The sequence below is a fragment of the Corapipo altera genome, unplaced genomic scaffold, assembly GCF_003945725.1.
Source record: "Corapipo altera isolate COAL_440 unplaced genomic scaffold, ASM394572v1 113, whole genome shotgun sequence".
In the NCBI taxonomy this organism is placed as follows: Eukaryota; Metazoa; Chordata; class Aves; order Passeriformes; family Pipridae; genus Corapipo; species Corapipo altera.
This window is the reverse complement of record NW_020884895.1, coordinates 10562129-10576284: the sequence shown is the minus strand read 5'-3', so window position 1 is coordinate 10576284 and position 14156 is coordinate 10562129. Positions and strand designations below refer to the sequence as shown.

At 46.9% G+C, this 14156-nt stretch overlaps 1 protein-coding gene across 2 annotated transcripts in view; it reads left to right on the top strand.

Moving 5' to 3' along the window:
* Positions 1 to 12990, top strand: part of LOC113949182 (schwannomin-interacting protein 1) — a 16561-nt gene extending 3571 nt beyond the window's left edge. Inside the window, exons 1-7 of one of the 2 annotated variants that reach the window (XM_027647456.1) lie at positions 3512 to 3861; positions 7647 to 7765; positions 9791 to 9908; positions 10480 to 10677; positions 11150 to 11273; positions 12249 to 12342; positions 12938 to 12989. In XM_027647456.1, the coding sequence (XP_027503257.1) occupies positions 3781 to 3861; positions 7647 to 7765; positions 9791 to 9908; positions 10480 to 10677; positions 11150 to 11273; positions 12249 to 12342; positions 12938 to 12989 (786 nt within the window). In that variant the 5' untranslated portion in view covers positions 3512 to 3780. Of the gene's footprint in view, positions 1 to 3511; positions 3862 to 7646; positions 7766 to 9790; positions 9909 to 10479; positions 10678 to 11149; positions 11274 to 12248; positions 12343 to 12937 lie in introns of those variants that run through there. The other variant, XM_027647457.1, reaches the window with a different exon arrangement.
* The last annotated feature ends 1166 nt before the right edge of the window (positions 12991 to 14156 follow it).

Genomic DNA, 14156 nt, shown 5'->3' with positions numbered 1-14156 from the left:
GGAAAGGAAAGGAAAGGAAAGGAAAGGAAAGGAAAGGAAAGGAGGAAGAAAAGAAAAAAGAAAAGAAAAAAGAAAAGAAAAAAGAAAAGAAAAAAGAGAAGAAAAAAGAAAAGAAAGAAAGAAAAGAAAAGAAAAGAAGAATGAGGTGGTTTATTAGGTTTCTTTTGTTTGATGTCTGTAGGGTTTTGTAGGCTGTAGAAATACCAGGCTGTCATCATGTTTTTCATTAAAGTGAGTGCAAATTCTGAGGGCAGAACATAACCCCAAGAGACAGGCCTTGGAGAAAAACCTCAAATGCCATGAAAACCCAGTGTGGAGCACTGGGAAAGCTGCTGGCCTGGCCCCTTGCCCGTGGCTGCCCATGGAGGGATGTAGAGCCTGGTACAGCTGAGGAACCTCCGTGCCACTGATCCTGCATCCCAAAGCAGGGACAATAAAACAAAGCCTTTGTTACAGGGATGTGAGGCTGGAGGCCTTGGTGAGCCAGAGATCCAAAAGAAAAGCTCTGCAACGTGGGTGGAAAGCACTTGGAGTGTGTTAAAGCTCAGGGAAGCAGCATCAGAGGGAGGGCTTGGTTCTACTCATCCCTCAGTTTGCAGGGGCTTGTGCTTGGCACTGTGCTGGGAGGATGCTGTGCTGGGAATGGGACTGTGCTTTATTCCAAGATTTACATTAAAATAAATGTTTTGTGAGATAGAATCATAGGATCCCAGAATGGATCCCAGAGAGACCTTAAAGTTCATCCAGTGCCACCCCCTGCCATGGGTAGGGACACCTCCCACTAACCCAGGTTGCTCCAAGCCCCGTCCAACCTGGCCTTGGACACTCCCAGGGATGGAGCAGTGACAGCTTCTCTGGGCAACCTGTGCCAGGGCCCCCTCACCCTCACAGGGGGGAATTTCTTCCCAATATCCCATCTAACCCTGCTCTCAGTTTAAAACCATTCCCTGTCTCTCCATGCTCTTGTAAACAGTCTCTCTCCAATAGTTCTGGCAACTTGAGATTTCCATGAACCTGGAATCCACCTCCATACCCTGGCCCAGGCGCCCAAAGACCATGAATACCAGTTTTCCAGGGAATGGGCTCAGAAGGTTTTCACTGATATATCCTGGGAATTTAGGGGTTTTCTCTCCTGACTCCATATCCAGCCGTGTTTGGGAGCTGATCCCAAACAGGAACGGGGGTGATTCCTCCCTCAGTGGAGTTCAGCCCAGCATGGAGGGGGTTTTATTGACTCCAACAACATCTCAAATGCACAGCAGAGTTAAATTTAGCTGCTTTCTTGTCTGTAAGCAACCGAGGCGTGTTTAAAGCACATAAAACTTGATGTGTCCTATTTCCTGGCCTCACTTATGGAGTGTCACCGTCCCCATCCTGAGTGTTCCCTGTGGCTCTGGCTCCGTGTGCTTCCCTCCCAGGGGCACCTCAGCTGACCTGCTCCAGATCTGCCTGTTATGAGCTTTCCCTTCATGCTGTAAAAAGAAAAGCAGGCTCTCTCTCCCCCTCCAGCATCGCTGGAGGAGCTGCCCTGGTGGCTGTGCCCGTGGAGACCAGTTTGCTTCTGGTGGGATCTGTGTGTGAGGAGCCCATGGACAGTGATGCCATCATGGAGCTACTGTGGTGTAGCTCCCACCCTCCTTTTTTGGGGGTTGTTTCAAGCAGACACAGTGGCCACAGGGACAGTGGGGGGTGTTGGCCCACAGTGCAGCAGGTGGGGAAGGGGCTGGACAGCAAAGGGTTTGATCCCTGAGCTGAAACAACCCCAGAATTCATTTCTCTCATGGTTTTGATATCCAGATTTAAATTGGCTGGGTCTCTGCTAGTGGGGAGGTGCCCATCCCAAGGGGGCAGGGTTGGGTCTGGTCCTGGCACCGAGGAGGGCACCAAATGTGCCTCAGCAGTGATTACAGGGGCTCCAAGCTGTGCTTCTTAACCAGGTTGGGGTTTCTGCCACTGCCTGGAATGAGGCAGCTGCTGGAAGCAGGATTTTCACTGGAGATTGAGACCAGCTCTGTGGGATCAGCTCAGATCAGCAAAGCTGGCCCTGGAGCATACCAGGGCAGGGCTGGCCTGAAACCTGGAATGGGGAGAAAATATCCTAAAAACTGGGGGGGGGGGGGGGGGGGGGGGGGGGGGAAAGAGCCGAGTACATTTTTGGTTGTGCCACTTCCTACCTTAGGGGTGGCTTTGATGTCCCTTTGCAGAGGGGTGGCTTGTTGGGTACCAGGGGCACAGCAGGACCAGGCTCAGCATCTCAGCCAGCTGGGAAGGAGGCACTGGAACATCCCCCTCCATGGTTGAGGGCAGGATGATGCAGGGACTGGTCACAAATGCAGGCTCAGCCCCCAGCCTGGTGCTCCTGGCCACCACATCCTTCCCCCTGGGCTATGACATTCTTTATTGTCTCTGATTTATTGTGTCAGGATTCATCCCCACGGCCTGGGAGAGGAAGTTAATTTAGCAACAGCAGGAAAAGGACACAATGACTCAGTGGTGGGGGGGAACTAAAAATAATGAAATATCCAGAGAACCACTTTGTTTCATTTGGGAATTACAGTTACAAAGCACCATCCGGGGAGAAGGGTGGGATTAAACATTTATTATTGCTGTTTTTTCCTGAAGATGCCGAGTGGACTAATGCTGGGATGCATAATTTGTGTGTTGTCAGAGCTGGTAATTTAACTGGAATATGCATTTTGAGTGACATGATGTCAGCATGACTTGGATATATCATTAAACACATAAACACTGTAGGGCAATTGAATTATTAAGTTGTTGTGCCGTTGGGTCGCACCAGAAATGAAGACTTTTGTTGCTGGTGGGCCCCGTTTTGGGGATCACTGGGAGACTGTGATATCAATCCCACCTTTTAGGGATTCCCTGTAGGAATGTCTGCCCCAAGCTCTGCCTCCAGCTGCCCATCTGCAGCTGATCCAGGTGGTGGGATCTCAGCGAGGAGAGAATGATTTGTGCACCTGGAGGTCAGTGGTTGTGTTGGGAAGCCTGGATCTCCAGGCAGTACTGCTGGAGGCAGGAGCTGGAGCTGGAAGCAGTGCAGATCTGAGGGCTGTGAGCCCAGAGCCCCCCAGGACCCAGGGCTGGAGTGGTTGGGGGTCCCCAGGCCCTGCACACCCACAGGACGAGGGTAAGGCCGGGTCACTCCTAGAGTTCTGTTGCTTAATTCCCAGAAATTTAGGACTTTTTGCACCTGACAAAGCTGATTTAGCCAAGAAACAGCTCCTTGCTGGTGGGTTCTGTGTAGACTGACAATTCCATCCTGTGGTTACCTGAGCAGCCCTGCGAGGGCTTGGGACCACCAGCCTTATATCCTGGGTTCCTGGGGATTTACTGGGATAACTTCCACAGTGAAAACCCCGGGAGAAAAAGCCCCTTCCTCTTGGCCAGGGCTGCGCTGCCAGGCTTGGATTTTGACATCAGACACCGGGTTTTTTCCTGCCCTTGTGTAGCCGGGGAAGGCTCGGGGCTATTTTTATCCGGCGCTGGCAGTGGCTGGAGGAGGACGCGGCTTCCCTGGCCCCGACAGCCTTCGCCTCCCTCTCATCAGCTGCCTGGGGCTCCGTGACTTTATTTGGGAAAAGCAAGGTGCTCTGGAACAGCCGGGAAGGGAGAGGTGCTGGAGAGGCATCCCGGGCAGGGGCCGGGGGGCTGCGGCAGGTCCCGGCTCTGGAGCGAGCGCCTGGTCCCGCGGTGCCCGGGGAAGAGCCGAGGAAGGACTGAGATGCCCCGTTGTTGCCACGTGAGGAGCCGGGAGCGAAGGAGATGAGTCGGGAGGGAGGTGATGGAATGGGTGACGTCATCAGGAAAGCAGCTGCACCGGCCGGGGAGGGGAGTTATAAAAAGGTAAGGGACAAAAAGGAGCCTTTGTCTGCCCACGGGAGCCCTCTTGGCAGGAGGGCACCCATGGAATGCTGCCCTACACCCTCCCAGGGCTATAGGATTCTGCCCAACACCCTCCCAGGGCCATGGGATTCTGCTCTACACCCTCCCAGGGCTATAGGATTCTGCCCAACACCCTCCCAGGGCTATAGGATTCTGCCCTACACCCTCCCAGGGCCATGGGATTCTGCCCTACACCCTCCCAGGGCCATGGGATTCTGCCCTACACCCTCCCAGGGCCACAGGATTCAGGAACTGGGGCAGGGAAGTACTCCAATGTGTTTAATACCCTGGCACAGGGCAGCAAACCTTCCTCCCTCTGCCTTTCCGTATCTTTATGATGAAGAAAATGTCAGGAGATGTTTCCATCTCTTACCTCGAGACTCTCGGGATTTTAAGGCACTTTGCCACGTGGCTTGAGATGTGTGAGTTTGACTTGGGTTTGCATTTACCAGTAAATCCCCTGTGAAGGGAAAGGAGATAAAAACACTTGCCGTGGGGTTGTAATTTCTGTTTGTAAATCCAGTAACAGGCCTTGTGCTTTGCAGAGATAAAATAAGGCACTGCCTATGGCTCTGGAACTTTAAATATAGTCATTGTCCAAGGCTGGTAATGACAGAGCCTGGCAAAAATAGCCCTGGTGGCCTGGCTGGGTGTCCCAGTGCTCCTGGACAGGGCCTGGCACGGGCTGTGCACCCTGTTTGGTGCTGGGGGGTGGGTGGGAAGGTATTCTCCCCCTCAGCTCCACTTCCATGAGAGCCTCCAGCTCTGGGGTCTCCAGCACTGGAAGGACATGGAGCTGCTAGAGAGAGTCCAGAGGAGGCCACGGAGATGCTCCAAGGGCTCTGGAGCCCCTCTGCTCTGGAGCCAGGCTGGGAGAGCTGGGGGGGTTCACCTGGAGAAGAGAAGGCTCCAGGGAGATCTGAGAGCCCCTTGCAGGGCCTAAAGGGGCTCCAGGAGAGCTGGAGAGGGACTGGGGACAAGGGATGGAGGGACAGGACACAGGGAATGGCTTCCCACTGCCAGAGAATGGGATATTGGGAAGGAATTCCTGGCTGGGAGGGTGGGGAGGCCCTGGCACAGGTTGCCCAGAGAAGCTGTGGCTGCTCCTGGATCCCTGGAAGTGTCCAGACCAGGTTGGACAGGGCTTGGAGCAACCTGGGACAGTGGAAGGTGTCCCTCCCCATGGCAGGGGTGGACTGGATGTGCTTTAAGGTTCTTTCCAACCCAACCCATGCAAGGATTCCATGATATGTTGGATAAATTCGGGTCTCCCCCAAAGCTGGTGGGTTTTTGGTGTCACAGTGTGTCGGGGACGGGTTGGCTGCTGGCAGGAGGTGGAGCTGGTGGTTGTGTATAATCTGCAAACACCAAGGAGGTGATGGAAATAGGTGGATAAATAGCAGTAACTGCAGCAGGTGACAGGGCTGGGGCTGCTGGAGCTGCTGTGGGAACAGCCAAACCTCTTCCTGTCCTGGGACGCTGCAGAAAACCTTCCACAGCCACAAACCTGACGTTGTGTTTTCATTCCTGGGCTTAAACAAAGGTGGCCACTGACCTTCCCAAGGGGAAGGTCAAGGCTAAGAAGGAAAACATCCGCCCCAGATTGTTTTGCCTTAAAAATAAAACGCAGCTTTTTGTTTCAAGTCATTGTGTGAACTGAATTGTCAGCCCCCTCTTGCAGAAATACATGTTTGTTTTCTGACTGAGTGCCAAAATATGCATTTAAATAACACCGGGTTACATTTTCCTTCTTATTACCTTTGAAATTGGAGTATTTGACCCGTTATTTTTATATACCAAGTAAGTATATTTGATGGGCATTAAAAACCAGGCCATTTCCCTTTTCAGTTTATAGTTTTCCATACCCAGCTCTGGATATCAACGCAGCTGTCAGGTAATTTATCCAAAGCCCAAAGTCCAGTTCCCTCAGGTATATTCTATTTCTCAGTAACTGCTCCCTATTTTATAATAACAAATAGGACTCTTGGTTTCTTTAGGGTCATTAGCCTGTGTCTGCCTTATAAAATGGGATATTCCCAGCTCAGTCCTGGGAGCAGAGTTATTTAGAATCCTCAGTAATGACCTGGTGGGGAAAACAAATTGCACATTGATTAAATGTACAGATGTCAGACTGGGAGCAGCTGGGCCTGGTGGGAGATGGAGCAAAATGAAAAAAAAAAAAAAGATCTGGAGGCACAGCCCCATCTGAGAGGAGGAAATATGTGCAGCTCTGCCCGTGGTTCTGTGTGTTTTAGTGCAAAAAGAGCAGTTTTTGGTGCACACAGAGTAGGTGGGGATGGTGCTGGGGAGGGAGCAGTCCCAGCTGGTGTGGAGGCTGGGCAGGGGGAGGTGGAGATGTGCTGTGGGCCTTGGATTTCTGTTGGAACACAAGGAAAATCAGATAGAGATGGGAAGATGCAGGAGAGGATCATGTGAGCTGGAAAAAGGGAGGCTGAGTATCCAGGACTTGATGAAATATTGATGCCCTGAGGCAGCCACGGATGTCCTGAGACAGGCACCAACCTCCTCTCTCTACTCTCAGTCCATTAAAACAATATTTTCCCTCATTTTTCCTTAATTCTCTCCCTGTGCTGCCTCCCCCAGCAGGGCTGGCCGTTTTTAATTCTAAGTCTGATTGAGGCATCGATTATTGAAACCTGAAAAAACCAAGTGCAGAAATACAGCTGAGTGCTCTGGGTGGGGCTTCAGAAACCTGGAGCTGAACCAAAACCTCGAGACCTCTCAATGTCACAGGGTTTATTTTTATTATTTGAAGTATTTTAAATAAAAGGAGTTGGCTTATAAACCAAGTATGTGTTTTGGTAAGGGATTGACAGTATAATGGGCAGTGTAATAATGTCTGTAATCAGCTCTGGAGTTGGAATTAAACTGTTAGTTATTTTAAGTAAATAATTTGCATCTTTTTGCACTTCCTTGTATCAAAAAGGTGCTGCTTTATTTTTCCTTAGGTGAAATCTGGGAAGCACAGTTACATTAATTAACACTGTGGAAGCAGCCCAGACTTGCCTGCTATATTTTCTTTTGTTGTGTATTAAGTGTTATTTTAACATGAAATGTTTGAAGGCTCCAAAATGTTCCTGCTATCAATAACTTGCTGCCTTGTTGTCAACGTTGGCACATAATCCATCAGTGACAGACACCAGGAGAGACTGAGGCTGATTTTAAATCTAGATCTGTGATTTGCCTTTTGCACATTGATTACACAGTTGTCCCCATAATTATTGATCAGTGATTGATTTCAAATCCCTTTCTGGATTATTAAAAAAACCTATATACATATATATATATATATATAAATACATTCTTAAAAGGTATTTTATAAATACATTTAGTGGATCATTTGATGACAATGGTTAAAAATACATCTTTAAACACATTGGCAGAAGGAGGTGGGTTTGGAGTCTGCTCAGTGAAGTGAAAGATGCTGGAGATGCAGGTGTGTGGATATAGGTACAGATATTGGTGTGTATTTTAGGGATATATGGATACATCTCCATCAGCATGTCCCATGGCAGGAGAGCTGGAACTGGGTGATCTTTAAGGTCCCTTCCAACCCAAACCACTCCAGGATCCTTTGTGGCCAGAGGGATCCCATGGGCTGTGGTGGGAACACTCGGGAAACGCCGGGCATCGTGAGTGTGGTGGTGGGGCTGGTGGCACAACCCTCCCTCCTGTGCCCTCCCTGAGCAGCAGCTTCATCCCTCCTTGTCTCCCCTCCCTCCCAGGCCCAGAAGAATGAGCGGGAGTCCATCAGGCAGAAGTTGGCCCTGGGCAGTTTCTTCGACGATGGCCCAGGACTCTACACCAGCTGCAGCAAGAGCGGCAAGCCCAGCCTGTCGTCCCGGTAAGGCACAGACCCCGCAGCCCAAAACCTCCCTGGAGCCTGGAAAAGGGGAGATAACTCCAGTGGGACACCCCAAAACCTTCCCTCAGTTTTTGCTTTCAACCATACCCCTGGATTTTCCTTGGTTTAGAGCAACATCTTGGGCCCCAAAAGCGGTTGTGTGTTATGTAAATGGTTGTGAACAATATGCTAAAATACTGATTTAAAACTGTACAGAAGGATATTTGGATGCTCAGGGGGTAAAGCAAATAAGATCAAGTTACCTGAGTTAAGTTTCCTTCAGATTTTTTTATAATTTGGAACATGTTGCCCAGAGAAGCTGTGGCTGCCCCTGGATCCCTGGAAGTGTCCAAGGCCAGGTTGGACGGGGCTTGGAGCAACCTGGGCTAGTGGAAGGTGTCCCTGCCCATGGCAGGGGGTGGCACTGGGTGATTTTTAAGGTCCTTTCAACACAAATGATTCTGTGTTTCTATGGTCCCATTGTTCCACCAGTCCTGGATTCAGTTGATCTGGGCCTGCCCAGGGAGGTTTGGAGTCCCCACCCCTGGAGGTGTCCCAGGAAGGACTGGACATGGCACAAGGTGGACATCGGGCACAGATTGGACTCAATGATCTTGGAGCTCTTTTCCAACCTAAATGATTCTGGGATTCTGTGATTCATGCACAGAAAGTGACAGAGAATGGAAAAAATCAGCTTTAACATCCCCTTCACACCCACGAGCTCCACACAAGCTCTGCTTCCAGACCTGGCTCCATCCCTGGAGCTGCCACCCTGCACTTATATTCTGATTTTTGAAATGTCTACATCCAATCTGCTCCAGAAAGGCTTGTTTGTGCTCAGCTGCTGGGGTGTAACCAGGGGAGCATCAAACACTCCCGTGTTGGGAGGGAAGCTCTACCTGTTGCCATGGTGTGGGAGGAGAAAGGAGCCTGGGAGAGGCAGCGAGCCAGGAGGAATATTGCTGTTCCAGCAGAGAGGTGCAGTTGTGAAATTAAATTGAACTGGGAGTCATTTGAAAGGGAAAACAGTGTTGCTGTGTAGTTACAGCTGAACCAGGAACCGCTGTCATGTAATTAGAGCGTGGGGCTAATTAACACAGCCAGGAGGGTCTGGCAGCTGTGCCACCACAGATCACCAGCTGTACCTGAAGGCTTTGAGGGTGACATGAATATTTATGGTTCAGGCAGAGCATTAGGATTGTCTGATCCAGGACCTACAGGAACCTCTACAGGACCGTTGCTCCCATATTTACAGAATTATAGAATAAAATTATAGAAATTATATATATATATGTAATTTTATATATATAATTATATATATGTTATTTTATATGTATATATAATTTTATATATCCAAATTTTTATATTATTTGTATTTATATTTATGTATATATAAATTATTATTATAGAAAAAATTCTACATATAGAATTATAGAGTAAAATCCCAGAATGGTTTGTCTTGGAAGGGACCTTAAAGCTCATCTCATTCCAATCCCCTGCCATGGGCAAGGACACCTTCCATAGCCCAGGTTGCTCCAAGCCCTATCCATCCTGGCCTTGGACACTCCCATGGATACAGGGGCAGCCACAGCTTCTCTGGGCAACCTTTTCCAAATCCAAAATGAAAACCTGAAGGAAACCTAATTCAGGACACTGAATAATAATAAACCATTTCAATCATTAACAAAATATTTTACAATACATATTATTATACATGTTATTAATGTCTCTTTATTTTAGATGTTTCGTCTTTATTTCTAAATAATTCATAAATTTTAGATATTAATGTTTTCAGTATATTTTATCTATACTTCATGTATTTTATTTAACGTAGTGAGAGAGTCAGTGAGTGCTGAGGGAGTTTTTGATGGCAGAAGCTGTGCAGTGCCCGGGCAGTTCTGCAGTCCATCAGCAGATGGTGGTAGAAACCCTGTTGCTGAGTTTCCAGGAGCTTCTGCATCTTGCCCAGAGCCCTGTCCTGGCTCCAGGGGACCCTGGTTGTCACCTGTCCCTTCCCTCCCCCAGATTACAAAGTGGGATGAACCTGCAGATCTGCTTTGTGAACGACAGCGGCAGCGACAAGGACAGCGATGCCGACGACAGCAAGACAGAGACCAGCCTGGACACGCCGTTGTCGCCCATGGTAGGTCTGGAGTCCCGTCCTGGAGCATCCCTGGGGGAGCTGAGAAAGAGCTGATCCTCTTCAAACAGCAACACCAAACCCCAGAGCAGCCTTTTCAGCCATCAGTAAAGTGTGAGATGCTGAGGGGCAGATAAAGAGCTGCAGTGGAGCAGATGCCTTCGTGGGAAGGTTCCTCCTTCCTCCCTTTCTTTTTGGCTCTGTAGTGGAGGTGAGGTGTTATCAGCTCCCAGCAGCTTTCCTCTCCTTTTTTTTCCTTGGTGAAGATGACACTGCTGCCCCAGATGTTTCCCTCCAGCTTAACCCCTGTGTCCCTTCAACCCCGATTGATCTGGTGGCTTCTCTTCCCGTTTAAAGTTGTCTTAACAGTCAACGAGCCCTGTCTGGGAATCGCTCTGATTTCAAGAGATAATCTTGGGGATTAAGATAAAAGAAAAAAAATCCATGCTTTTCACAGTTTCTGTAGAAATGATGCCACTTTTAAGCCCACAAAAGAAGTTAAACCAGGAGCAAATGTCTTTGCTGTGGCACGGTCGGGGTGACAGGGCTGTCACAGCTCCATGTGCTTCCCTAGAGCAAGCAGAGCTCGTCCTACTCCGACAGAGACACGACAGAGGAGGAGTCAGAGTCCCTGGATGACATGGACTTCCTCACCAGGCAAAAGAAACTCCAAGCTGAAGCCAAGATGGCCTTGGCTATGGCAAAGCCCATGGCCAAAATGCAGGTGGAGGTGGAAAAGCAGAACAGGAAGAAATCGCCGGTAGCGGATCTTGTGAGTGGGGGCGATGGGGTGGGATGGGATGGGATGGGATGGGATGGGATGGGATGGGATAGGATGGGATGGGATGGGATGGGGTGGGATGGGATGGGATGGGATGGGATGGGATGGGATGGGAGAGGACACCACGCCTTTGGATGTCCACACCACTGGTGGGCATGGGGGGGATGGTGGAGATAGGGGCTGGCCTCAGGAGTGGAAGGGTCGATGTGGGTTGTCCTGTTGGGTGTTACGGGGCAGCAAACTTTTATTTTCCACGTGTTTCAGTGGAATTTATTAATCACTATTACCATAAAATACACAGGATTAATAACTGAAATTGTTTATGACCTGAAGCCTTGAGTGTGTAGAAGGTCGAGCTCACTCTTGGTGCCTGTTGTGAGAGGGGGATGGAAACGGCCTGAATGGTTCAGAAATCCAAAGAGTTGGAAGCAAAGTACATAAAATATTGACAATTCCTTTCCAGCTGCCACATATGCCTCATATAAGTGAATGCCTGATGAAGAGAAGTTTGAAACCCACTGATCTAAGAGACATGACTATCGGGCAGCTACAAGTGATAGTCAATGATCTGCACTCACAGATAGAAAGTAAGTGAGAAGTCTTTCATTATTCTTTGGAATATCCTGTTTAATCAAGAAAATTCTCCAGGAGATACAGAGAAATGTTGATAACTATACGAGAACATCAGTATAGATATATATATTTTTTATATATATATATTTATTCTTACATATATGTGAATAATAATATATATAAATATATATTAATATATATTTTTATTTATTTTTATTTAAATTTATATGTAGTATATTATGGTTTTTATATTTATTTATATATATTTATTCTCATATATTATATCATCATCATCTATTGTATATATGTGAATAATATATATAATAATATATAATATAATAATATATAATATATAATATATATTTATTTTTATATATTTATATGTATTCTTATATAGTATTATATAGGTGCATTATAATATATAATAATATAATGATATTTCTTACTTTATATAATAATATATATTATGTAATAATATATAAAATATATATTATATATCTTATATAATAATATATAAAATGTATTTATATGTTTATATATTTATTTTATTAATTATTATATTTATTTTTATATATTTATATTTGTTCTTATATATTATTATACATATGTAAATAATATATATAAATATATATGAATATATATAAGAATAAATATATATAAGAATAAATATAAGAATAAATATTTATAAGAATGCATATATACACATATATACATATATTTATTCTTATATATTCTTGTATATATTTATATATTATTATTTTATGTATATATTCTTTTATATTTTTTAATATATATTTATTTATTTATATTTATTTATTCTTCATGGAAAGGGCTGTCCAGCCTTGGCACAGCTGCCCAGGGCAGTGGTGGAATCCCCATCCCTGGAGGGATTTAAAAGCTGTGTGGCTGTGGGGAAGGTTGAGGTACAGATCCCAAACTGGGGTTTCCCAGGAAATCACAAACTCCCCCCTTTTCTCTCCTGGCTCCAGGCTTGAATGAGGAGCTGGTGCAGCTGCTGCTGATCCGGGACGAGCTGCACACGGAGCAGGATGCCATGCTGGTGGACATCGAGGATCTCACCAGGTCAGGGAGGCTCCTTGGGGTGTTGGGGGTCACTGCCTGTCCCCATCCCCACATTGTTTGGGTGCACTGCCTTCCCCATCCCCACATTTTGGGGTCACTGCCTGTCCCATCCCCACATCATTTGGGGGCACTCCCTGTCCCCAATCCCACATTATTTGGGGTCACTGCCTGTCCCAGTCCCACATTATTTGGGGTCACTACCTGTCCCATCCCCACATTGTTTGGGGTCACTGCCTGTCCCCATCCCCACATGGTTTGGGTGCACTGCCTGTCCCATCCCCGTGTTATTTAGGGACACTGCCTGTCCCCTTCGCCACATTTGGGGACACAGGTGTCGGGCTACCCTGTGGGTGAGGAGGAAAAAATCCCAGCTGAGCCAAAACCACTGCAGGTTTTGGAGAAACCCCAAAGGGGCTTTCCTTGCCATGTGCCCCCCTCCGGGTCCCCGGGCAGAGACCGCACATCCCTCGCTCCGGGAAAACACGACTGTTTGCTGCCCGAGCCTTGTGGATCCCCCTCGGAGCACAACCCCGGGTGGGGTTTGGCTTTCCATCTTCCCTGGGAGCAGGGAATAACGGCCCCTTTCCCTCCCCAGGCACGCTGAGAGCCAGCAGAAGCACATGGCAGAGAAGATGCCGGCCAAGTGAAGCCGGGAACGCCGGGAGCAGAGCTGGAGAGAGCCCTCATCCTGCTGCTGTCCGTGTCCCAGGAATCCAGTGTTAGTCCATGACCATGTCTGAAGCTTTATGTCGGTGATTGGCCTCTGCTTCTTAATTTATTTTAATTTTTTTACTCGTGCCACTAAATATCAGGCATTTTAATAATATTATTACAGAAAAAAACTGTACAGTACTTATAACATTATAAAACCATGGGCGAGAAGAGAGGGTAGTTTAACTTTATTTTTCTTTGTTTAGAGACTTTTTTTTGGTTGAATGATATTTTTTTTCCCATTGACTACTTTTTTATTCTTCACTGTAGTTTTAAAATAAAGAAACTGTACTTGACGGTGCTATACAAGTCAAAAAAAAAGAAAAAAATACATGCCTGCCTCGTAGTGAAGTTGTAGCTTTCAGTAATCTGTATATTTTAATCAGTTCTCAACATTTTGTGAATGTTGACTACCTGACATTCATTTTTAGATGTGCTATTAACACTCGGTCGGGTTCAGAGAGTTGAAAGTTTTATGTATAAAGCTGTAAAATAAAAAGGAAAAAACTTGTTTCATATGACACGTCTTTTTGGTGCCGACTGGTTGATTTTGGTGGGGTGAATGTGCAACTCCTGAGCTGTCATCACCATTTTTTTTTTTTTGCTGATCACATGAGAAGAGAGGATTTTTGTCATTTATTTGGAGGTTCAGAATTATGTGGGACAGGGACTTGAGAGACTCCTCTACAGCACCACCCAGCCCTCATGTTGTGATGGTTGTTGGCATCAGCAGGAACACACCTTAGATGGCTTTTTTTTTATATTTTATTGTCTGGGCTAAAGATTTAAATGACCTGCCAACGTCAGAAATAAACAAAATAATCTACGTGCAAAATCCAAGCAGCACATTAAATGTATCAAATATGGAATTTCTCCCTCTGCCTTTGGGCTGAGTTGTCCAGGATGGGGGACACTGGGACACCAATAAATCTGTCTCCATCCCTCCTTTCTTTGATTTAAAGCCCAGCCATCCCCTTCCTAAGGCACGGCAGACATGTGTGTTGCTCCCCCTCAGCTTTTTACCTTTTAATTCTCATTTCCTCGGGGGCAAATCCATCTCAGCCAAGGCTCTGCCTGATGACTTATTCAGACTGTTTTCACAA